This window comes from Rosa rugosa, chromosome 2 (assembly GCF_958449725.1).
Source record: "Rosa rugosa chromosome 2, drRosRugo1.1, whole genome shotgun sequence".
Classification (NCBI taxonomy): Eukaryota; Viridiplantae; Streptophyta; class Magnoliopsida; order Rosales; family Rosaceae; genus Rosa; species Rosa rugosa.
Window position 1 is genome coordinate 56,877,892 of NC_084821.1, and position 23,772 is coordinate 56,901,663.

At 39.6% G+C, this 23,772-nt stretch overlaps 4 protein-coding genes across 4 annotated transcripts; all 4 read right to left on the minus strand.

The window, feature by feature from the left end:
* Positions 1-5,474: 5,474 nt before the first annotated feature.
* On the minus strand, positions 5,475-8,646 carry LOC133728671 (pyruvate kinase, cytosolic isozyme-like). Its single transcript, XM_062156095.1, has 3 exons — positions 7,233-8,646; positions 6,454-6,915; positions 5,475-6,354 (listed from the first exon to the last, which is right to left on the minus strand). Exons 1-3 carry the CDS (start codon positions 7,473-7,475, stop codon positions 5,545-5,547), a joined length of 1,515 nt encoding a protein of 504 aa, XP_062012079.1. The 5' UTR covers positions 7,476-8,646; the 3' UTR covers positions 5,475-5,544.
* A 146-nt stretch (positions 8,647-8,792) lies between these two features.
* Positions 8,793-11,448, minus strand: LOC133728672 (phosphoglycerate kinase, cytosolic). Its single transcript, XM_062156096.1, has 7 exons — positions 11,314-11,448; positions 11,002-11,211; positions 10,399-10,476; positions 10,058-10,318; positions 9,623-9,940; positions 9,379-9,537; positions 8,793-9,253 (listed from the first exon to the last, which is right to left on the minus strand). Exons 2-7 carry the CDS (start codon positions 11,194-11,196, stop codon positions 9,059-9,061), a joined length of 1,206 nt encoding a protein of 401 aa, XP_062012080.1. The 5' UTR covers positions 11,197-11,211; positions 11,314-11,448; the 3' UTR covers positions 8,793-9,058.
* A 2,009-nt stretch (positions 11,449-13,457) lies between these two features.
* Positions 13,458-16,966, minus strand: LOC133728673 (phosphoglycerate kinase, cytosolic-like). The gene is made up of 6 exons (XM_062156098.1): positions 16,309-16,966; positions 15,665-15,742; positions 15,283-15,543; positions 14,593-14,910; positions 14,217-14,375; positions 13,458-13,913 (listed from the first exon to the last, which is right to left on the minus strand). The coding sequence occupies exons 1-6, from the start codon at positions 16,726-16,728 to the stop codon at positions 13,704-13,706; spliced, it is 1,446 nt and encodes a 481-aa protein (XP_062012082.1). The 5' UTR covers positions 16,729-16,966; the 3' UTR covers positions 13,458-13,703.
* Positions 16,967-17,978: 1,012 nt separating this feature from the next.
* On the minus strand, positions 17,979-20,969 carry LOC133729352 (F-box protein CPR1-like). Its single transcript, XM_062156865.1, has 3 exons — positions 20,148-20,969; positions 19,838-20,009; positions 17,979-18,220 (listed from the first exon to the last, which is right to left on the minus strand). Exons 1-2 carry the CDS (start codon positions 20,915-20,917, stop codon positions 19,850-19,852), a joined length of 930 nt encoding a protein of 309 aa, XP_062012849.1. The 5' UTR covers positions 20,918-20,969; the 3' UTR covers positions 17,979-18,220; positions 19,838-19,849.
* Between the last annotated feature and the right edge of the window lie 2,803 nt (positions 20,970-23,772).

Here is a 23,772-nt window from a genome sequence, read left to right on the forward strand (position 1 = left end):
GGTCGCACCATACGCCGTGGTAGTAGCAGTAACAACCCGCCTAGGGAATATCCACAACGTGCACCACCTGCACCTCAAATCAAGGGAGGCAACCACAATGACGTGTGTCATCGGTGTGGTTCAATCGAGCATTGGTTTAAGCAATGCCAGGCAAGTACTCAACTAGCTGCACGCTACAAGGAGTACAGGGAAATAAGGGAGCAAGAAGCCAACCTTGCTGAAGAAGAAAATGGTGAAGATGTCAATCTCACCATAGAAGACTTCAAAGCTGTAAATGAAGAGCACGAGGATGCCGCAGACTTTGATTAGAATAGTCTTTTCTATTTTCCAATAAAACGGCAAATGTGCCTTAGTCAATAAATGACAATTGTATTGACTCTTTCTCATGTGGCGTACCTAATGAAGTATGATGTCTAGGAAAGTAATTGAGATCGGGGTATTTAAGCGAGCCTCGCTCCACCAACATCTCTCTACTTCCCTGGTCATATTTCATTGGAATTACCAAACGGATTGAGCAATTACAATTTGTATAAGTTTGATTTTATTTTGGAATAGACTTTGGAAACTTTGATGTAATCATTGGCTTTTTTCCTTATTAATAAAGTATCGCATTATCATTCAATGTCATGGACATGTGTTAATATTCCGAACTTTATTTTTTCAGTATGTTTTCGGGAGAATTGGAATGCCTTCTTGATAGTGGCACCACACATACTATATTACGACATAGGCAATTATTCTTATGGATGACGCCTAGTCAAACTTCAGTAACTACGATGGCAGGACCATCACAATTGATTCATGGTCGAGGACCAGCTCAATTTTTGTTGCCAAATGGCACAAATATTAATATCACCGAAGCTCTATATGCTCCAAGGGCTAGAAGAACCCTATTGAGTTTTAAAGATATAAGAGCCAATGATTTTCATGTGGAAACACATAGTGAGAATGGACAAGAGTTCCTTTGCATCACCTCTAATAACTACGGAAATACACGAGTATTAGAGAAACTTATGTGCCGCTCTAGTGGATTGTACGCAACCACTATTAGAGTCATTGAATCCAACCATGTCATGAATGAAAATTTATGGGATTCCGACACATATAGGCTTTGGCACGACCGTTTGGGACATCCAGGTCGTGATATGATGATCCGTATATTAAAAACTTCACACGGCCATCCATTCTTCAAAACGAAAAGAAGTACGAACCAAAGAGAGGTTCAAAGAATTACTTCCCAAGCATATCATTCGTTTTGCAAAGCTTGCTCTTTAGCAAAAGTAGGATTGAGACCATCCTATGCAAAGGACACTAAAGAAAATATACCATTCTTGCAAAGAATACAAGGTGATATTTGTGGACCTATCCATCCAACTTGCGGACCATTTAGATATTTTATGGTGTTGGTTGATGCATCGACACGTTGGTCACATGTCATGCTCTTATCCACAAGAAATGCTGCATTTGCTAAACTCCTAGCACAAATCATTAAGTTAAGGGCTCACCACCCTGATCACCCTATTAAGTCAATTCGTCTTGACAATGCTGGGGAGTTTACATCAAAGACTTTTGATGATTATTGCATGTCCATTGGGATTGAGGTTGAACACCCTGTCCCTCATGTACATACCCAAAATGGTCTCGCAGAAGCTGCCATTAAAAGACTTCAAATGGTTGCTAGGGCATTGGTTATGCGCACCAATCTCCCTATTTCTGCTTGGGGCTATGCAATATTGCACGCAGCTGTGCTTATTCGTCTAAGACCCACTGCCACACAACCCTTTTCTGCGTCCCAGATGGTAACTGGGTATGAGCCAAATGTCTCACACTTACGCATATTTGGGTGTGCAGTCTATGTGCCAATTGCGCCGCCACAGCGCACTAAAATGGGTCCTCAAAGACGATTAGGCCTTTATGTTGGCTATGACTCTCCAACCATTATCCGCTACATAGAACCCTTGACAGGTGATCTATTTACCGCTAGATTTGCGGATTGTCACTTTGATGAGACAGTCTTCCCGTCATTAGGGGGAGACATGAACACTAATGTTCAACAAAAAGGACAGGAATTGTCGTGGTTTGTCCCCACTTTGTCTCATCTTGATCCCCGAACCGCACAGTCTGAAATAGAAGTGCGGAGAATTCTCGATCTTCAGAACGTAGCAGAATCGATGCCTGATGCGTTTTCTGATATCGCTAAAGTGACGAGATCACACATACCTGCTGCAAATGTACCTGCAAGGATTGATGTCCCTAAAAGACATAATGCCATCTCAAGAGTACATGAGAATGGCGCCAACGTCCCCTCTATGGGTGACACATTGGCTAGGCCCACGGCTCCTGCCAGGAAGCGTGGGAGGCCCATAGGTTCGATGGATTCTCGCCCAAGGAAGAAAGCGAGTTTGGCACAAAATAATCCATTAATCATCGATACAAATAATCCATCTCATGAGAATATTCCGGATTATGGTTATGTCCAAGAGACATCATTGGGGGACGCTCCAATGACAGAACCAAATCCAGAGAATAGAGAGATCTCCATGAATTACACTAGTATACATGTGATGATGGATAGAAATTCTATGACTATTGATGATGCATTTGCATATCATATTGCAAAAGGAATTATAGAATACGATGATATCGAACCTCGCTCCGTTGAAGAATGTCAACGTAGAGCAGATTGGCCTAAATGGAAAGATGCGATCCAGACTGAATTGGATTCACTAACAAAGAGACAGGTATTTGGGTCTATAATGCTGACACCACCAAATATAAAGCCTGTTGGCCACAAATGGGTCTTTGTTAGAAAGCGTAATGAGAAAAATGAGGTTGTTAGATACAAAGCCCGCCTTGTGGCGCAAGGTTTCTCACAACGCCCTGGAATCGACTACGAGGAGACATACTCTCCCGTAATGGACGTTATAACGTTCCGCTACCTTGTCAGTTTGGTAGTTTCCGAAAAACTTGACATGCAGCTTATGGATGTGGTTACAGCATATCTCTATGGGGATCTAGATTCAGAGATATATATGAAGGTTCCTGATGGACTTCAATTACCCAAATCAAGTGGCTCTAAACCACGGAGCGCGTTTTCAATAAGATTAAGACGCTCACTATATGGATTGAAACAATCCGGACGGATGTGGTATAACCGTCTAAGTGACTACTTGATTGGGAAGGGATATGTTAACAATGAAATATGCCCTTGCGTGTTCATTAAAAAGACAAGTTCCGGATTTGCAATTGTAGCAGTTTATGTCGATGACATGAACCTAATTGGAACTCTAGATGAGTTAAAGGAAACTGCTAAATATTTGAAATCCGAGTTTGAGATGAAAGATCTTGGGAAAACACGGTTTTGCCTCGGAATAGAACTCGAGCACCGTAGTGATGGGATTATGATCCATCAGTCAGCATATACTCAAAAATTACTAAGGCGCTTTAATGAAGATAAAGCAAAGCCTGTAAGTACTCCCATGATCGGCCGTAGTCTTGAGCCCACAAAAGATCCGTTTCGTCCAAGGGATGAGGACGAAGATTTATTAGAGGCTGAAATACCCTATCTAAGTGCGATAGGCGCATTATTGTATTTAGCTCAATGCACAAGACCGGATATCTCATTCGCAGTGAACTTGTTAGCTCGACATAGTTCTGCGCCAACACGCCGTCATTGGATTGGCATAAAGACAATCTTTCGGTACTTAAAAGGTACGATTGATATGGGCTTGTTTTATCCCTACAGAGAGAAAAGAAAAGACGGAAGCATGGGATTAGACCCCAAGAGGCAAAAAGCCATCTTCCGTAATGTAGACGCCGGTGACACCGTCCATGGTGACCGACGTTCTCCTCCTCCCCTCCATCAAAATGATAATGATGTTTTGATGGGATTTGCTGATGCAGGGTATCTCTCTGACCCTCATAAAGGTCGCTCCCAAACAGGTTATGTCTTTACCATGGGAAGCACGGCGATATCTTGGAGATCTACAAAACAGACCCTTGTTGCTACTTCCTCAAATCATGCAGAGATTATTGCTCTACATGAAGCTGTGCGTGAATGCATATGGCTAAGGTCTATAAATAGACACATTCGAGGAACTTGTGGTTTGAAGTTCACCACAAATGAGCCTACATGCATTTATGAAGATAATGCAGCTTGTATTGAGCAAATGAAATTAGGTTTCATCAAGGGCGACAATACCAAGCATATATCACCGAAATTCTTTTACAATCAGCAACAGCAATCACTTCTAAAAATTGAAGTAAATCAAATCCGATCAGAGGATAATGTAGCGGACTTATTTACTAAGTCGTTACCAAAATCCCCTTTCGAGAAACATGTGAAGAGCATCGGATTAAGAAGGTTATCCGAACTCCCATGATCTTCAGGGGAAGTCTAAATCAGGGGGAGTATCCAGAAACATACTCCACACTCAACGCGCGTTGTGCTCTTTTTGTCCTTCGACCAAGGTTGTTTTTTCCCACAGGGTTTTATTACTTGGCAAGGTTTTTAACGAGGCAATTTCGAAGCGCACGGCCTAGACAATGCTATTAAACATGAAATATCCAAGGGGGAGTGTTGTAGTATACATGAATCATATTGTAGTATATATGAGTCATAGTATAAATGTCTATATCATGTATAAATAGGCACTTGAGTGTATAGATAAGGTACTTGAGTGTATAATATAGGTATAGAGACTTGTGTGACAAGCTTTATGCCAAAGGGCAACAAGCATGGCAGATTTCATCATTAAATGCAAGTATGTGGAGCTGCAGCCCTCAATCAACAAGAGAAGATTGTTACCAAATTGAGTTTCTCTTAGAGCTTTCACACTAGCTATGTATTCCTATAAATACCCTCTTGTATGAGATGAATAAACACACATGAATCTCCATTCTCTCTGAATTATTACTCTCTCTATATTTCTGTCAATTTATGCTTGTCCTCAAACAGGTCCAATAAAAAAGACCAACTATTTTGAAAGTTCGTTCCTCAGGCTACGATCGACTATATATCACTGCTCATCTCATGTGTTCATGCACTTTATTTTCTATGCAATTTCTAGTGGTAATAAGCTCTCAAATCGTACGAAGATTTATTTTGCTGGACAAGGTGATCGAGCTATCAGCCATCACCTCAATTCTATGCTTTTATTGATCTCTTATCCTTACAAATGCTATATGTCCAATTATATATTATATATGAATTTGGCTTTGGCTTTGCCAGATTCTGAGTTTCCTTTCACAGTTTCACGTCTGACTTAATTTTGAAGATATATATTGTATGCAGTAAACTGTTAATAATTAAATGTATGCAAATATTGGTTAAGATTAATTAGAAAAAGAGACAACTGTAAAAATCATAGATCGCTGAAATGTATTATCTCATGTGTTCTGCCTCAAATTTCAACACTCAAAAAACCTCAACAAAACAATAATTAAACACCCTAAAAGTCAAAATTGGCATGGATGCTGCAAAAAAAAAAGAAGGATTAACCTAAAAACACTATGATGCTGCAGATGAAGTTTCCCCAAGGATCATCACATGACAGGGAAAACATTGCACACGTCGATGCAATTCATTCGGTGCAGAGCCACGATTGAATCCCCAGGCTTGCAAAGTCCTTTAGCCTTTGCATGTTGAATAGCAGACTGCACAGTCTCTTCAGTGGACTCAGCATGAGAAGCTCTAATGACCCCTGAGCTGAGAAGAGGCACAAGACCCCTATAAATAAGGCTGTGCCTTGCAGGAGCTGCATCGCTGCATGACCACTCAAAAGAATCTGTAGTTAGCTGAGGAACCACCACAGACAAAATCGGCATGCTTGGCCTGTACTTAGCCACAAGCTTTGCTGTGGTTCCTCCTCTGGTCAGGACCAAAATGAGTGCTGCCCTGATGGAAGTTGCCATGTGCACCGCCGAGGAGGCCAAACTCTCTTGAGGGCTCATAGGCATTGCTTCTGTTTCCATTTTCTTGAAAAGTTCGTTATAGTTTATGGACTGTTCTGCAGAAACACAGATTTTGGCCATAGTTTGAACGGCAATTTCCGGATAGTCTCCAGCTGCAGTTTCGCCGCTGAGCATGACACAGTCAGTTCCATCAAGAACAGCATTGGCAACATCAGTGGCTTCTGCTCGAGTGGGACGAGGAGACCTGGTCATGGACTCTAGCATCTGAGTAGCAGTCACCACTGGCTTTCCTAGTCTGTTTGCCTTTGCAATCATCAGTTTCTGAGCTAGGAATATCTTTTCAATTGGAATTTCCATTCCAAGGTCACCCCTCGCCACCATGAAGGCATCTGAATTTGCTAGTATTTCGTCGAAATTGGTAACACCTTCTTGATTCTCAACCTTCAAAAGAAAAAAAACAAAGAAACATGATCAGTTTTTGATTCATGCTACAACAACATAACATGCCAGATATTATTCAAACTTTAGATTTCTAAATACCTTGGACATGAGCATTATATCCTTGGCATGCTCCCCCAAAACATTTCTGACCTCAACAAGGTCTGAGCCTTTCCTAACAAAAGAGAGCGCAATCATGTCAATCTTATTTGGAACTCCCCACTCCAAGATATCCACTTTGTCCTTCTCTGTCAAAGTTGGCAGATCAACAACAACTCCAGGAAGATTGACATTCTTCCTCTCACCCAAAACTGCAGTGTTCTCACATCGACAACGTACCAAACCACTCTCCTTGTCACATGCCAGAACCTTCAAAGTAATTGTTCCATCAGCACACAAGATGTCACTTTGAGGCTTCACATCCTCAGCCAACTTCTTGTAGCTCATAGAGATCATATTCTCATCACCATGAATGGTATAGTCAGTTGATACGGTAATCTCTTTTCCTTGTTGAAGATGAATGGCCTTCCCATCTTTCAGAAACCCAGTTCTAATTTCTGGACCCTGTAATGGTACCGGTAAACAAGAATTTAGCATCTTCATAATAAACCCAAAAAATTTACAGTACTCCTGAATTTCTCCAAATTTAAGATAAGCACCATAAGAACCAAATTTATGCCTATATGATAATATGAAAGCTGCACTACTTGATTGAACTTGAAAAACATAATGGCATGATTTTCAAATACAAATTTGACAGCAATAGATGACTTTCACACCAAATAGTCATGCACTGGTTATGTGAACAAACTATTACCCAAATATCAATAGGAGAATACAAACAAAGTGCTAGAGTGAATTAAAGACTTGTTGAATTATACCTTCGTATCCAACATGACAGCACAGAGAATTCCGGTGTTGTTCATGGCAGTCCTTAGATGATCAAGAGTTTCTTGATGATACTCATGACTACCGTGAGAGAAGTTGAAGCGAGCAACGTTCATGCCAGCCCTCAAAAGCTTCTCTGCCATCTCCACGGACCGGGAAGATGGTCCCAATGTGCACACAATCTTGGTCTTTGGCCTCATCTCTCCCACAGAAGCAAGTACCTTCTCCATTGCCATCCTAGTGAATGAATGAAGCGTTTGAAAGGTTTAGAAGGGTTTCGGGTTTAAGGGTTTTGGAAGGTTTCTTGAGCGGGACGTCTTTTAGGACTTGATGACTAAAAGGGTTGAAACATAACATATATATAGAGAGAAAAAGGGTCCTAGATTTCTTGACGATTTTCCTATTGCATGTCGGGAGAATTGTCTGTTTATTACTAGCAAGTTTTCTTTCTCCCAAAGGACTTTCCTTCCCTTCAATTTTTTGCCTTGGACACAAAGTTCTTGGAATATACTCTAGATTCAAACCCCTTTGAAAAAGGAATCACGAATAATGTTATTGCCTTTTTGGTGTTGCTCATGCACTTCTTGACTGCTTACGTTTTTTTTTCCTAATGGCATCAGAATGAGTTAGAAGTACGAAAAGAAAAGTATGAATCTCTTCTGTTAATTTGATCGACCGGTACATTTAGTAAACATTGCTGTTTAGTTTAACAATCATTTGGTTAATTTGGCAGTATTTGTATCTGTGAGACTTACAAATTTATTGTGAACTGGCATCTTTTCTTTAGTCTTGATTCTGCCCCCCTTTTTGTTAGAGAACCAGATGATTCATTGCTAGCTCGTCGTTCATGCATCAATAGTCTTGACCTCATAATCTGGCGGCCAAGCAAACTAAGAAAAAGAACGCCGGTTTATTCAAAAGAAGTCTACAGATGACAACAAGAACCCTGAAATTCCTTGGTATTCAGCTTCTTGAGCACAATATTTTCGGGCTAGGGGTTTAATCTTTGTAACTACAAAACAAGAACCATGAAAATAGTTCCATATTTATCAAGAATAAAAACATTCCAAAAGGTAAAACCATGAAGTTTTTACCAGTAGATAGATACTAGGGATGGGTAAACCATGTAGGGATGGGTAAACCATGTAGTTTGCTTTGTCCTATGCGTCTCCTTGTGGAGTCTGTAGCCCTCAATTCTTGGTGGTACTCTTTTCTCTTAGCTCGGAGTTCTGTCACAGCAAGAATATCACATCTATCACTCGGCCTCATTTATTTTCTTTGATCAATGAACCTAGTGTAGCTATTAAGTTCCAGGATGAATTGGTGTAACGTTAACCCTCGACCATTGATTGGAGAGCTCAGCAGAAACATCTGCCCTTTCATCCTTTGGATGGCGAGTAGAGGTTACGGCTTCTGCTTTTTCATTCATGGAATTTCCTTCGGTAATAAAATTCAGGTCAAGAAGTCAATGATCAAGGACTCATTTAGTTGAGATCGGCTTGCTGCCTGGCTCATCACACAAATCAACATCCGCAATATCCACTAAACTTAAATTGTTGCACTCCAAAAACATCACATTTTATACCAAACCTTGAATGCTTAGTGCACTTTGGATCATTACATTGTTCAAAAACAGAGCCAACCAAAACAGATCCAATTCAATTCCAAGCATTGCAAAACGGTACTCCAGACAGCACTTATTCAAATCTACCCTATAAAGCTAAGCCTCTACAAGTCCAGCTCTGTTATACTCGATCCATTCTGGTTGACAAACCAACCATCTATCAGTCACAAAATGAACAACTAGAAAAATTTCAGCTTAAGCGTCGTCAAGAGCAAGGACTCCAGGGAGGGTTTTCCCTTCAAGAAGCTCCAAGCTTGCACCGCCTCCGGTTGAAATGTGGCTCATTTTGTCAGCAAGGCCAACCTTCTCCACAGCAGCTACAGAGTCACCACCTCCAATGATAGTTGTAACTCCCTTGCCACTTAGCTCTGCAAGCTTCTTAGCAATCGCCTGTTTAGAAGAACACGTTTAAAATATAAGAATCAGAAATCTCCAGCATATACTATGACATTTCTAATGGAAACTTGAATGAATGTAAATTTGTTGTAAAAAAAAATTATTTAGCTTTTATTTACCTCGGTGCCAGCAGCAAACTTTTCAAACTCGAACACACCCATAGGTCCATTCCATATAACAGTCTTAGTGGTGTCCAGAGCTTCATTGAAAGTCTTGATGGAATCTGGTCCGATATCCAAACCCATCCAACCATCTGGAATGGCAGAAGCTGGCACCACCTGCAATCAAATATAAGCTCTGAGATCCTATAAGAATATTGAAGTACTAAGAGAACTCTACATCAAACATTGAGCAAGTACTGACCTTGCTGTTGGCATCAGCAGCAAACTTATCAGCAATAACCACATCAGTTGGGAGCAGAATAGAAACTCCCTTGGCCTTTGCCTTCTCCATAAGTGATTTTGCAAGATCTAGCTTGTCTTCCTCAACAAGGGAAGATCCAACTGAATACCCTTGAGCCTTATAAAAGGTAAAGATCATTCCTCCACCCAACACTAGAATGTTGACCTTCGCCAATAAGGACTCTATGACTCCAATCTTGGATGACACCTTTGAACCACCAACAATAGCAGCAAATGGTCTCTTGGGATTTGCCACGGCACCAACAAGATAGTCAAGTTCCTGAGACCACCACAAGAATAAAAGATTATTCATGAAACGGAAAGGATGATGGCTAATAATCAAAAGTAGGGAAATGAAGTACTACGTGGGTGCAATAATTAGTTAAAGGGTTCATACCTTCTGCATAAGGTATCCAGCAACAGAAGGCTTCAAGTACTTCGCCACTCCTTCTGTGGATGCATGAGCCCTGTGAGCAGTGCCAAAAGCATCATTAACATAGACATCTGCAAGTGAAGCAAGCTTCTTGGCGAACTCGGGATCATTCTTCTCTTCCTCCTTGTAGAACCTGACATTCTCAAGGAGCAAAACTCCTCCCTCTGGAAGCTCAGCAACCAACTTTTCAACTTCCGCACCGACGCAATCATTAGCGATTTTAACCTGTAAAAGAAAGAAAAAGTTAAGCAAATCAAGCTTCCCATGAGCAAGATGCATAAAAACCAAATTGTCAAAAAACAGACCTCCACTCCAAGGAGCTCAGACAGTCTTGGCACAAGAGGCTTCAAACTGTACTTGGGAGTGACACCCTTTGGACGTCCCTGTAAACACACATATTTCATTAATAACTACGGAAAAGAAGTGACCTCATCTACTACTAATCTTAGTAGTTAGAAAGTTCTGGTGTTCTGTATCATTCTTCCCGGCACAGATAAAAAACAAAAATAAAAACAATTATAATCAGCCAAACAGAAGCTTAAGCAACTAGCAGAAGTGTAGAAGCATGCTAAAGCAGTTAAAGATACTCCCTTTATTTTAAGGATCCAAAATTAGTTAAACTATGAAACCCCAATCCAGCCTAACCTAAGATCTCACAACATACTACAAAAGTAGCTTCTGAAAACAATAAATCAACCATAGAAGCACATGGGCACCAAAGCAAATATAATGACAGATAATCGATATTAACCAAGTAACCAAACATAAGGATCTACAATCTGATCTGCATAGATCAAACCACAAATCCATCACAAACCCACATGCAAATCAAACTACTCAAAACCCACAAGATCTAAACAAACCCAGATATCCGATCATCGAAAAGAGTGAAAAGAGTGAAGGAATACCAAGTGAGAAGCCAAGATGACTTTGGCACCATATCCGAGCAAGTACTTGATGGTGGGAACAGCAGCTCGGACTCTAGTGTCATCGGTGATCTTACAGTCGTCATCCAAAGGAACATTGAGATCAACCCTAACGAAAACCCTCTTGCCCTTCAAATCAGCCTCCTTCAAGGTACTCACACTCCTCTTGGTCGCCATCTGAGACAAAAACAACTTGGACCCAATACAAAACAGCACAAGAGGATCAATACCCAGATCGGGGATTTGAGATATAGATGAGAGATCAAGTTAAAGATTGGGTTTTTGAGAGCTTACCGAGATGAAGATGAGAGAAAATTAGGTGGGTTTTAGAGCGAGTGATCGGAGAATGAGAGAAGGAGTGGGGGCAAGGGTTTATATAGAGGTAGAAGAAGTGGGATGTTCGACACGTGTGAGTTTTGTTTGGGGGCGCCCCAAGTTTTGCTATTCTTGGGCAGCACGAAGAAATTTGATTAATCTTGGGCTGGCAGTATATGGTTTTGGCATATTCTTTAGTGATTCCAAATTTCCAAGGGTAATTTCCAATTATGAGCACGATTATTTACTTAGAATGGGAGGGAATGATTACAGTGTAAAATTATTCCTAAGTTTACTAATACATAAAGGAATCGGAATGATTCCGGATATAAGTATTCATGCGTTTACTAACACATGAAGGAATCAGAATGGGTGTAGGTCTCACCTCCTTATAAGGAATTGATTCCTGAATACTCAGGAATTTGATTACGAATGGGGGAGATGAGTTTATGAATCAACTCCTCCGGAATAGGTTCTTCTCTCATTCCAGTTGTCTCCGATTCATGATTATTTTCTATTCCAAGTAAGTAAACGTGTCATAATAGAACAAAAAAAAACAAAGGGGAAAAAGGATTAGAGCATTAAAGAAAAATCTTTTAATGACAGAAAAGAAAAATGATTGAAAATGGAAAAGAGTTTCTGTAACTAGATCTCGTTTGTCTCCTTAAATTAGAGGTTTGTTTTTACTAAATTTGTTTTAAAGTTCGATATCTCTCGAAAAAGATAACTTCTTTTTTATTCATATTTAAAATTTAATTCATAATTTTTAAACTTCAAAATCAAGCAATGAATTTGGAGTATAAGCAGGCGAATTGACACTAATATTTATGATAGTTTAACATTGCAAAATATGAGTATAGTCCATGCGGGGATTTGATTGTTGAACTATAAAGAATAAGTAGAAGAAGATGTTATTTCAAATCCAGACCCATTTAAAGTTAGTAGCTCTTAGACCTTTAATAATGCTTAAGTCTTAGGTTAAGCTAAATAAGCGAATTTATAGAAGTATAAAACAAGGTGCTTTAGTTCATTCCCAAAAAAACAAGGTGCTTTAGTTGAGAAGAATCTTCTTGCTTAAATTCCGGATGATGACTTGTGTTGTGGATGGTATGAAGTTGTGAACCATATGATGTATTGTAGTGCGACTTATTTTCATTTTCAATAAATATGTTTAGTCAAAAGCCTAAAAGAAAAACAACTGTGGAAATTACTAGAACATATGGTGCATGGGTCTTGTCGTCATCAAGTCATGTATTTCATATGCTTGAGGATAGATGAATCTTGCAGCGACTATTGCGAATTCCCATGGATAACAAACTTCATCTGCTGATCATCATCATGGATATAACAATCTTGAAACTTCAGAATCCATTAAGTTTCTTTAAAAAAATAAAAACTCAAAAGTTTAGTAAATAACAACCAGCAAGATCACAAAACCTTCAACTTGAAAGATATATAGTGTTTTTCCGAAATCTCCACCATAATTGATCATTTTTATGGATATAGGTTGTATTTCGCTGTTGATCATTATGGTTGAAGAACATGAACATCTATACATTTTGATTCAAAGGTTAACAAGTCATGGATCTATTGACTCATGTTTCTGTAGGGGGAAATAGAAAGGAAGTTTCTTTTAGAAAGCCCTTGGATTCCTTGCGTAGCCTGCACCTAATCTTCTTTGTCTTTGGTATTTAGGATCTACCTTTCACTGATAGCCACTTGAATTAGAGCTGGGGACTGGTAGCAAGTAGCAACTCTCATAAAAAGGTTGCTGTAAAGAGATGTATGCTGGCCTCTAATATCTGTGGCTGGATTTGCACAACACATGAACCTTTTTCTCAAAATCTTCCATTTTCCTCTTCATAATCTAACCTATGACATGGTCGTCATGAATGGTAGAGTAAAAACAAGAAATTGAACGCCAAAATTCTGCCATTTGCTTTCGGTTGCAAGATCAATTACCCATATGATTAGAGAGCCATTACAAATCCAGTAACATTGCGAACTCTATCTGAAACTTGAAACAACCAAATCTCATTGTTTTTGAGAGATTGTACTCCGGACTAACATTGTAGCAGCATGGCCAAAATTCAGACAAGAGAACGATAAGAAATTTGTAAATATATATTGCAAAGAACCAATTTATTAGATTGTTAAAATGGCTGTTTTTGTCCCTCCCCACAATCTTATGGAAACTTTTGTAGGATGCAAGGAATATCAAGACATATTGGGTCTTATATAAAAGGTAACATTGAACATTTACAAGACTGAACTCCAATCTTCCTACTACAACATGCCATTTCTCGCTTACGTACTCAAATAGAACAACATGGTGGGCAGGGAAAAGAATACAGAGAAAAAAATTGTTCTTACACAGGAACTGGAATGGCTTCATCAAGAGCAAGTACACCAGGAAGTTCTTTGCCTTCCAACAACTCCAAACTAGCACCACCGCCAGTTGATATGTGGCTCATCACACTAGCAACTCCTACTTTCTCCACAGCCGCAACTGAGTCTCCACCTCCGATGATGGTTGTCACTCCCTTGCCACTAAGCTCTGCGAGCTTCTTTGCAATAGCCTGCAAGCAAGAGGTATAAACTCAAAGTCAGCATCCACACTTCGATATGCACACGAGAAGTAATTCAGTAATTTGGGTAATGTTAATTTGGACATAACAGGAAAAAACTAAAGTTAATCAGGAAACTTGGCAGCCCAGACTTTGGTTGCATAAAAATAAGTACGTTAAAGTTCTATCTTGTCTGTAGAGAAAGAGATTGATCAGGTCAGCCCTATCCAGACAATAGGCATTACTAAGAACCTATATAAGTAGTGAACATGTTTATGTACAGAAATGAATGCCAACAAAAGCCCTACTGCATACCTCTGTTCCTACTGCAAACTTGTCAAACTCAAACACTCCCATTGGTCCGTTCCAAATGATGGTTTGAGTGGTATCAAGTGCATCATTGAATGTCTTAATAGAGTCTGGTCCAATATCCAATCCCATCCACCCGTCAGGGATGCTTGAAGCTGGAACAATCTGCAAGGACCAAACCAGTTGCTCGTTACTCTCTCATGAAGTACCATTGAAGTAAATAAATGAATAGCAAAACACTATTGTCGCTGTTTATTTTAAAATTTAATATTAGATGCAATCAACCAAAATCAACTAGTTTCCAACAAGGTATAGAGCATTAAATGGTAGGCGAGCAAATCAAAAGCACAGAATTGTAAAATGTTAGCTAAAGAAAATAAACCTTGCTGTTTGCATCAGGAGCAAATTTGTCTGCAATTACGACATCAGTGGGTAGCAAAAGAGACACTCCCTTCGCCTTGGCCTTTGCAATGAGTGATGTAGCAAGTTCTAGCTTATCCTCTTCCACCAGAGATGAACCCACTGAGATACCCTGTGCCTTGTAAAATGTGAAGATCATTCCTCCACCAAGAATTAAGTAATCAACCTTCTCTAACAGCGACTCGATCACTCCAATCTTGGATGAGACCTTCGAACCACCAACAATGGCTGCAAATGGCTTTTTTGGGTTTGATACTGCTCCAACAAGATAGTCGAGTTCCTAAAAGAACAACAAAACAAAGTGAATAACGTTGAATCCAGAAATTGATGCCGGGGTGGCATTCAAAGGGTTGATAATATTGAACAGGTAATGCTTTCGTCATTTTTATTTAAAAGCACATAGAAAATAAAAAACATTTTATGTTAGTCAGATATCAGCAATTATAGTACTGTATGAAGCATCTGCAAGTGTGGCAATCTGTCCATGCCCATGCTAGCTCCAGTTGCATACTTTAATTTAAATACAACATTTCAGCTAATGATTATAATTCAGGCTTCAAACTACGAAATTAGAATTACTCGAAGGCTTTAAAAAGCACTGCAGATAACTGAAAGTCAATGATACACCAGAAACAAGAATATAAACCCTCACCTTCTGCAAAAGAAAACCAGCTACAGATGGCCTTAAGAACTTTGTTACACCCTCAGTTGAAGCATGGGCTCTATGTGCAGTTCCGAATGCATCATTGACAAAAAGATCAGCTACAGAGGCGAGCTTCTTTGCATGCTCAGGATCGTTCTTCTCCTCCTCTTTGTAAAACCTCACATTTTCAAGAAGAAGGACACCACCATCAGGAAGTGAAGCCACCAGCTTTTCTACTTCTGGACCAATAGAGTCTTCAGCCTTCACGACCTGTTTTAGTTATTATATACAAATAAAAGGAGATGTCAGTGTTTCAATGACCACCTATTCATCACTGTTACCTTGCTTTTTAATTCTTTTTCCCATTTTTCAACAGGATATAAATGTCTACCTGAATGCCAAGAAGTTCAGATAGCCGAGGTACAAGAGGTGCCAAGCTAAACTTTGGGGTCACACCTTTTGGTCGTCCCTAAAATTAAATGAACAGTGACATTGATTCAGCTTGTATCATACACCACTATGACCAAAATCAACAAAGGAAAACTCTTTAGCAGTCAAAAAGCAATCAACTATGTGTACTTAACAGAGCCACAAGATAATCTAGACAAACTAAGTAGACCACTGTGACCAAAATCAAACTGTGACAAATCCAGGACGATATACAACCATTTCAATTGCTTCAAATACAAAGCTCATAAATTTTCAAAACAGACATTGCAGTCTTGTAGACATCTGAAAACACAGACTTCAGCCGCATTCTAAATGAGTTAAACAGAGAAAGACAACTACTTTACAATACCCATTTCAGCAAACAAGCAATCAAAGGTCATAAAAGAGATCAAAACACTAACTCGCATACAATCACTTCAATGCTCAAAACAAGAGCAAAAGCTCATAGCTTTTCAAACTACACATAACAGACTCTCTGAAAACACTGACTTCAATCAATCAAAGAGAGAAGAAAGACAACTACTTGACAATCCACATTTACTAATCAAAGTTGACAAGTTGATCAAAAACAGAGAACCCACATACCAAATGGCTTGAGAGAATGACTTTAGCCCCCTTCTGAATCAAATACTTAATAGTAGGAATAGCCGCCCTTATTCTAGTATCATCAGTAATGTTCTGGCTATCATCCAAAGGCACATTCAAGTCAGCTCTGACAAACACCTTCTTCCCCTTCAAATCAGCCTCGGTCAAGTCACCAACGCTCTTCTTGGCCATGGCCACGACGCCCCTGACGGCCTTGCCGGAGCCAAAGGACCTGACTTTGGCGGCGACTTGGAAGGCGAAGAGGGGGTCGGCGGCGGCGAAACCGAGGCGGCGGATGGTGGGTTTGAGGGAGGAGGGGAGGGAGACATGGGAGGGGGAGGAGCGGGCGGCGCGGGAGGTGGAGGAGGCGGTTGTGGATTGGAGGAGGGAGAAAGTTGTGGGTGCGGAGGCAGAGGCCATTGTTGTTGAAGTAGAAAGAAAGATGAGTGAGGGAGTGATCAGAGGTAAAGGTTGACTAGGGAGAAATGAAACAAAGAAGGGGGTTTGTTTTTGTGGATGTGAGGGGGTGTGAAATGGTGGGTTTGATGTGGACGGGAAGAACAATGGGAAGGATTGGGTGTTGGTTTGTGATTGTGGATGATTTCTCTTATCGTTGGGGAGAGGTTCAAGATGCTCGATGGTTTTGAGAGTGAGAAGGATGTACGAGCTTGTAAGATCACAAAAAGAACGATGGGCCCTTCTTTGTTCTTTGGAGTTTGGATGCACTGTCTTTTCACTCTTTCAGAACTGTGCAGTCTTACACCTGGACCTGGTCAGTATTCTGGACACACTACACTAGCTTAACAACTCGTACGGATCCTTTCAAAAAAAAAAAAAAACAACTCGTACGGATTGTAGAGTAAGAAACTTCTACAAGAACAACACAAACCTCGAATGCACTGTCAAATGTAATAAAGGAATGTAATGGTTAATAATTTTTCAGTGGATCGGAATTGGCGATGGAGCGTGGTAAATATCATGTGTAGGGAGACCTCTTCTATCGTGGAATACTAAAATAAGGGCTAGTTGAAGATTTTTTTGTGAAACTTACTTTTCGATCATATTTTTGTAAATTAACCGTTTGATGTTTAAATTTTCATGTGTAGATTATGTATACAATTTTTCAACCAAATTGAAAATCGTTAAGGCATTCATAATCGTGATTTATCAATTATGAACAGTTCATGTTTGACAGACTTAATTCGTCCATTAATTTGATATAGTTCGATACCTTAACGTATAACAGAACCAATTTTCATTCACTAAAAACTAAACCTTCCTCTCAAATCTATGTTTTTTCCCTATTTAGGCCGTGTTTTTTTTGTCAAATTTTAAAGATATTTGTTGATTTTGTCAGGATATCCTAACTATCGAGTATATCAGAAATATTTGACTATTTCGTCGAAACAGGAGAAGATAAGATATTATATCATATCTCACACTCAAAAAAGAATATATTAGAAGATATATCGGCATATTGGCAGATATTCATGTCAATATCGTCGAACATTGTAGATTGACAGAATAAAATGGATCAAGCACATTGATCAATAATCATATAACCTACTAAAAACAGAGTTCCAGATTGAAAACAAACTTCAACCACACCAACACATGATACAACAATCTACATTTCTCTTAATATAAAACGTCCAACAACAAAGTGAATTAAACAAGATAAATATAACATTCTTATAGTGTATCATTGTCAAAACTTAAAACAAAACATGGAGTCATGGACGTGTCACAGAGTAACAGCCATTATGCATAGAAATATAGCTAGCTCATAGCACCTAGCTAGCTTCTAAAACCGAAGTTTTGAGAAATCTCATAATCACTAATAGTGCATCCAGTTCATCAGGTCCACACCCAACTAGATCATGAAGCCATCATTTCCTACATCCAGAAACCCCTACAAAATCCCAGAAATAACACGTTCAATCATCTGTCGAAGAATCCATGAAAACCAATTAGTCAATGATCATCCAGGAAGAAAAGGAGCAGCACAACTGAGATATATAGAATACAAAAAAAACAAATATTTAAAGAATTAACATAACATTATTTAACTACTTCAATGATGCTGCATGAAGACCATAGGCAGAAGAGGAATCAAATCAAGAAAATAAAGAAGAAGGCAATAATAAAACTGACCAAAAAAAAGCCTTCTGCGACACTATGTTTGGAATGGCTAAAATAAATTTGCATTGTATCTAAATCGTACATCAACTATCTAAGCTCTCTGCTACCAAATAGCCTCATCAACAAAGGCATCAAATTTATGAGTTTGATTTTTTTAAGACAAATTAATCTGAAGAATTTACAAACTTTCCCAGAACAAACTGGTCATGCATCTTCCAAAATATAAGTCAAGCCTGAAGATGAAAATTGAACAAATAAATAATCTTCAAAGGCATCAAAGCAGAGTGAAAACAAAAACTTAAAAACCAGCATCTTGGTCGATCAAGAGAGAAATTAGTTTTCTGCCTTGTGTTGGGTTTTGATCTTTGAGAATTCTTTTCCACCCGCCGATAATCAGGAAGCCAAACTAAACTCTCTTTTTATTCAATCATGTCAAATCAATTGCTCTCAACAATATTCATATCAATTTTGTTGTTTATACACATGAAAACCCCTACAAACTATGATGGAGTACATACAACCCTGATAAAGTTGGGGTATTCAATTCTTAAGCACTAAGCTCCTATTACAATAAGAACCAAAACATTTTGGTCATTCTCTTTATGCATTACGACATGTATTAAAGATCGCAGAGCAAGATGACATATAACCAAAAGGTCCAAGTAAAAAAGTTGACACATAATGCTTCGAAAGATATTGGCTGTCCCCATAATTTTTTGTTACCTCAGAACGTCAATAAACTCATGGAGCAAACAGCATTATTATCCAACCAATACAACATCTCTGATTTCTTGAAGGTGAGTTTAAACTTTAATGCACAACATGACATAATGACTCAGAACTCACATGCTCTATTCAAGGTCCATGGATATCCAACAATGAATTCAACTTTTCAGTATGAATAATTGCAACTACACAGACAAGAGATGAATAAATTGATAATTCACTCAAATTATTTATTCAGTTTCTATCAGTATTGATATAGCATCACACAGCTAGCAAAGTCTTTGTATGACTTTTATGTCTTTTACGTTTCAACTAACTATTGTGCATATACACCTATTAAGAAGCCGGCTCTCCAGTCTCTAGAAACAAGGCATAAACAAAGGCCTCAAATTAATTCCATAAGCTAGATTGACTGTTTAGATCAATGCAGCAGAGTATCTAAAAAAAATTCCGAAGTATACACTGGCCAGACAAATCCTGAGGAGCATTAAGCATGCAAGTCAGAAGAAAATGGAACAAGGAACTCAACTGGGTTACAAAGGTTTTAAGTTTCAAAGGAATGAAAAAGTTTCATGAATCAATAACTGGGTGTAACTAACAAGTAGATAAACAAGTAATTTTGAAATGCATGAAAGCATAGTGAAACTGAGGAATAACTAACCAACACTCAGCACTAAAAATTAATTCGAAGTAGACTCTCTTCATATGGAATCATGTTACGGTAGCGGTCAAACGAGGTGCCTCCAGTCGTATACACAAGGAACTTCTCCTCTTCTTTATGATCAATCTTAACCAACGACCACTCGCCGCCAACCCCTTTTACGGCAACTGATCTGCTTCCCATGACCAAGAAATGTATAGGACACCGGGAAGATAGGAAAAGTTAAAGAGCTTAATTAGTCCACGAGTCATACACGTCATATTCTCTCATGACCCAGAAATCGACAGATTTATAAATAGGGTAAACACACCTCCGATGACCGCATACACACAGACATCCCTCAGAAACCCCAACATAGCCAACACCAAATGGGTCCTGAATCTCATGATGATCAGGCAGACGCATAGTCCTGAACTCCTCCTGTGCGAAATCAAAAGCAAGGATTTCATTCCCCACTAACCAATGAATTGCCTCATTCAAAAGAGTCCCCTCATCAGAGGCTTTGTCATGGCCAGGATGTTGGATTGTTTTCCAAACGTGAGCTCTCAAGGAGAACATCTTCATCTCTCGTGTCGGTCCATACACGTCATAAGAGGCTGCGAAAACTTTGTAGTCGTCGGTGGCAGACAAATAGCCAGCACCATAATACCTGAGCCATAGTCCGTCAGAAAAACCTGGCTTAGGCAACTCCATGAAGAATCGGGTTGCTGGGTTCCAAATGTAAAAGTCGACTTCACCAAACGCTACAAACACCAAACCATTGCACGAGCCTAGCAGGCTGATATCCGAACCCGGTTCCTCGAAAGGGAAACTCAGCTTTCTGCTGGAGGAAATGTCTCCATAGGACGGTGTATCCAAGTCTAGGGATTCGAGGCGACGGGTGACTGTGTGGAAGATGAGTCGGCAACTTAGGGTTTTCCGCTGACAAGCTGCTTCAAATTGAGTTCTGGCTAATTTGGGGTCGTACAATATGATGGATCGGAAGCGTTTGGAAACGGAGGTGAATCGGATCAAGGATTTGACGGGCAGCCAAGACAAAATGTTCAGTATAACATCTTCAGGTAGGTCAGTTTCGGCCATTGCACAGTGGAAGGAAAACGAAGACGATCAAAACAATGAGAGCTAAAGTGCTAAACACTGAGCGGAAGACAGTGAGAAAAGACCGACGGTTATTGAGGAGTACAAAAAGATTAAATCTCTAGGTACGAGCAAATTTTTCAATGATATCATCATATCTTTAATAAAATCCAATCCGGCAAAACCTAGCTATGTGAACCAAAATTTCTTTGCGACTATCTTTAACGGTGGTGAGAACTTTTTTCTTTCTGTGGCATTATGTTGATAAATGAATTCTATTTGGTTGTTCGGTGGTTTTTTATTGGACAAACATAGTTTTATTCGATGCTGTTAGGTCAACCAAATAATATTTTTTATTTTTATTTTTTTTAAACTTAATATCTCAAACCTCTCGCGGAGAAACCCTAACCAAAACTAGGTTTTCCCGATTTCCATCTCTTTGCTCGTCCGGCGGCTCTCGCCCATGGCAGACCTCTGGCCTCGTTGCTGTGTGGAGAGTTGTCTTGAGGCTATTGCTCGGGTGGTCTAGAGATCGAGTTGTTGCCACTTGATGCTCCGGCAGGTTGGTTGAGGCAGCGAGGTTTTGGTTTGACGCCTTTGATGCGCGGGGGTGGTGATGTACAGAGGTGGAGCTTGTGCGGTGTGGTGCAGGCGACGTCATCCGTGGCATTAATGGTCATGGCCTAGACCGAAGGCAGGGAGGCCTGCTGTACGTGCTGCAAGAGCATGAAGGAGGGAGAGATTTGGGCTGGGTTCTGATCCAACTTGCTGGGATTTGGGTTGTGGCTTTTTTTGGGCTGCCCTTTTGGGCTATTCTATTTAGTTAGTTTTTTTTTTTTTTGAATCGAAATAGGTCAGCCCTTTCATTAAGTTCAGCAAGCAGTACAAAAACGAAACACTCCTATGAGGTCGACAGAAAGAATAGTTCCTTAGAACCTTCCAAAATCCCCATTCTAGAAGAATAAAAATCCCAAAAAATCTCCAGTACACCCACCTTTTAGGAAGTCCACGCACCATTATTCTAACAAAAACCAAGAAACCTCGAAGCAGACATAAAATGGTTTCAACTAAGGTTCTGGTTTTTGCAACCCAAACAAGATTTTAACAGTAAAGGCCCATTCCATCCAACAGAGCAATCCAATGAGCCCATAGAAAAGGCCCACAGAATAGTTCAAGGCCCAAGTGGCCCAATCAATCAAGGTTTTGGATTGAGGACGGGAAGAAGCAGCAATGTCGCCACACCAACCCCCACCACCTCCATCTCCGCCGCCAATGCTGCCAGTACCAACACCGTCATCAACAGCCCAGCCGCTGTCGACCTCCCCTTCAGCACTATCCAAATCTGTAACGTGAGCAGCCATACTAAAGCCAAGTAACGCGACCCACTGTTGGGCAGCAGACGAACCAAAATCGTCTCCTACACAACCATCACCTATCACATCAGGAAGAAGAACCAACCTGAGATCCACAAATCTCCGGCAATCTCCATCCTCATCGTCCAGCAAAACATCCAGAAGTCTCGACCCTAGCTATCAACTTCTCTGCAGCAAACCATACTGTATCACCCGTCTCACTCGCTAGACCCATACATATCCGATCTAGATCCAAGCCCGGAACGATCCCATCTCCGCCGAGGTTGAGCACCGCAAACATCAGAAGAAGAAAAGGCAGAACCTGACACCTCATCAAGAAGCGCAAACCGCCCTGCCTCGCAGCACCACCGGTGCACCCTACTCCAGCAAGAGACGCAGCGGAGAAGACGAAAGCAACACCGAAGTCATCTATGGCGTTAGCCATAACAAGGGCGTAGCTAGCCTAGGGCGAGAAGGGTCAATTGACCCTTCTCAATTTAAAAAAAATCCTTAATTAGTGTTAATGATCTATGTACCTTAATGAAATGAAATAAAATTGACCTCTTCTCAATTTTTGAAAAATCCTTAACTAGTCTCAATTTTCAAAATTCAATACAAATTTATCTTAATTAGTTTTAATTATCCTTGAACTTTAATGGAATATAATAATATTTTACACTATTAATACACTATATATATCTAATTAATACGAATCTTTTCAAGGTTTTCTTACCCTATTGATCGATATATGCCCATATGCGCATATTTACGATTCTTTGTTAATATGCTAAATTGAAGTAACACATAATTTTTTCTATTTTTTGATCCCAAAATTTATTCAACATGATTTAAGGATCTTTCAATTTCAGCATTAGTACAAGAAATATTACACCTAAATTTTCTTAATTATACTAATTTTTATTTTTTTTTGGGCAAAAGATTGTGTTATTTTTAGAAGACGACTGGAAATGAGTATATTTGTTAGTTAATAAAGTTTGACCCTCCTAAGTGATATTTTTGGCTACGCCACTGAGCCATAAGTTTGAGAATTTTATCGAAGGTGGGAGGCATACGAACAAACCCTAGCAAAGTGGCTAGGTCTTCTTTAACTAAGGACTTCAACACGTATTTAGTTAGTTTCTTGCTTTAACCTTAAGCCTTATTGGCTTAATTAATACTGATTTCCTATTGTTTTTAGGGCAACTATGAGTTTTTACCTTTAGGCTTGCTTATTTCCTATGTTATTTCATAGTGTGTAGGCTTGCTTAAATAAGTGAGTATGGGTACCGTCAAATGATCAGACCTAATCTATGTATCGCTGTGGTTTACCACAAACTCTTTATCTACCCATAAATGGTAGAGGGAGGATATGTAATGGTCCTTTCTGACCTGAGTATTAATATATCAACATGATATTATTTCAAAAACAAATCTTTTTTTTTTTTTTCGGACATTTATTACCAAACGAAACGCGATTCAACTTCTATGCAGCAACAAACTTTTTAT

Excerpts from the sequence above, each read along its gene's own strand:
- LOC133728673 (XM_062156098.1), bottom strand. The coding sequence starts at position 16,728 with ATGGCCTCTGCCTCCGCACCCACAACTTTCTCCCTCCTCCAATCCACA. Across the intron at positions 15,743-16,308 it reads TCATTCTCTCAAGCCATTTG|GGACGACCAAAAGGTGTGAC; the intron begins GTATGTGGGTTC and ends ATTTAATTTTAG. Across the intron at positions 14,376-14,592 it reads CTCCTGATGCAAACAGCAAG|ATTGTTCCAGCTTCAAGCAT; the intron begins GTTTATTTTCTT and ends TGGTCCTTGCAG.
- LOC133728672 (XM_062156096.1), bottom strand. The coding sequence starts at position 11,196 with ATGGCGACCAAGAGGAGTGTGAGTACCTTGAAGGAGGCTGATTTGAAG. Across the intron at positions 10,477-11,001 it reads TCATCTTGGCTTCTCACTTG|GGACGTCCAAAGGGTGTCAC; the intron begins GTATTCCTTCAC and ends GTGTGTTTACAG. Across the intron at positions 9,538-9,622 it reads CTGCTGATGCCAACAGCAAG|GTGGTGCCAGCTTCTGCCAT; the intron begins GTCAGTACTTGC and ends ATTTGATTGCAG.
- LOC133729352 (XM_062156865.1), bottom strand. The coding sequence starts at position 20,917 with ATGGCCGAAACTGACCTACCTGAAGATGTTATACTGAACATTTTGTCT. Across the intron at positions 20,010-20,147 it reads TGTGTATGCGGTCATCGGAG|ATCAGTTGCCGTAAAAGGGG; the intron begins GTGTGTTTACCC and ends CATGGGAAGCAG.
- LOC133728671 (XM_062156095.1), bottom strand. The coding sequence starts at position 7,475 with ATGGCAATGGAGAAGGTACTTGCTTCTGTGGGAGAGATGAGGCCAAAG. Across the intron at positions 6,916-7,232 it reads CTGTCATGTTGGATACGAAG|GGTCCAGAAATTAGAACTGG; the intron begins GTATAATTCAAC and ends GTACCATTACAG. Across the intron at positions 6,355-6,453 it reads ATATAATGCTCATGTCCAAG|GTTGAGAATCAAGAAGGTGT; the intron begins GTATTTAGAAAT and ends TTTCTTTTGAAG.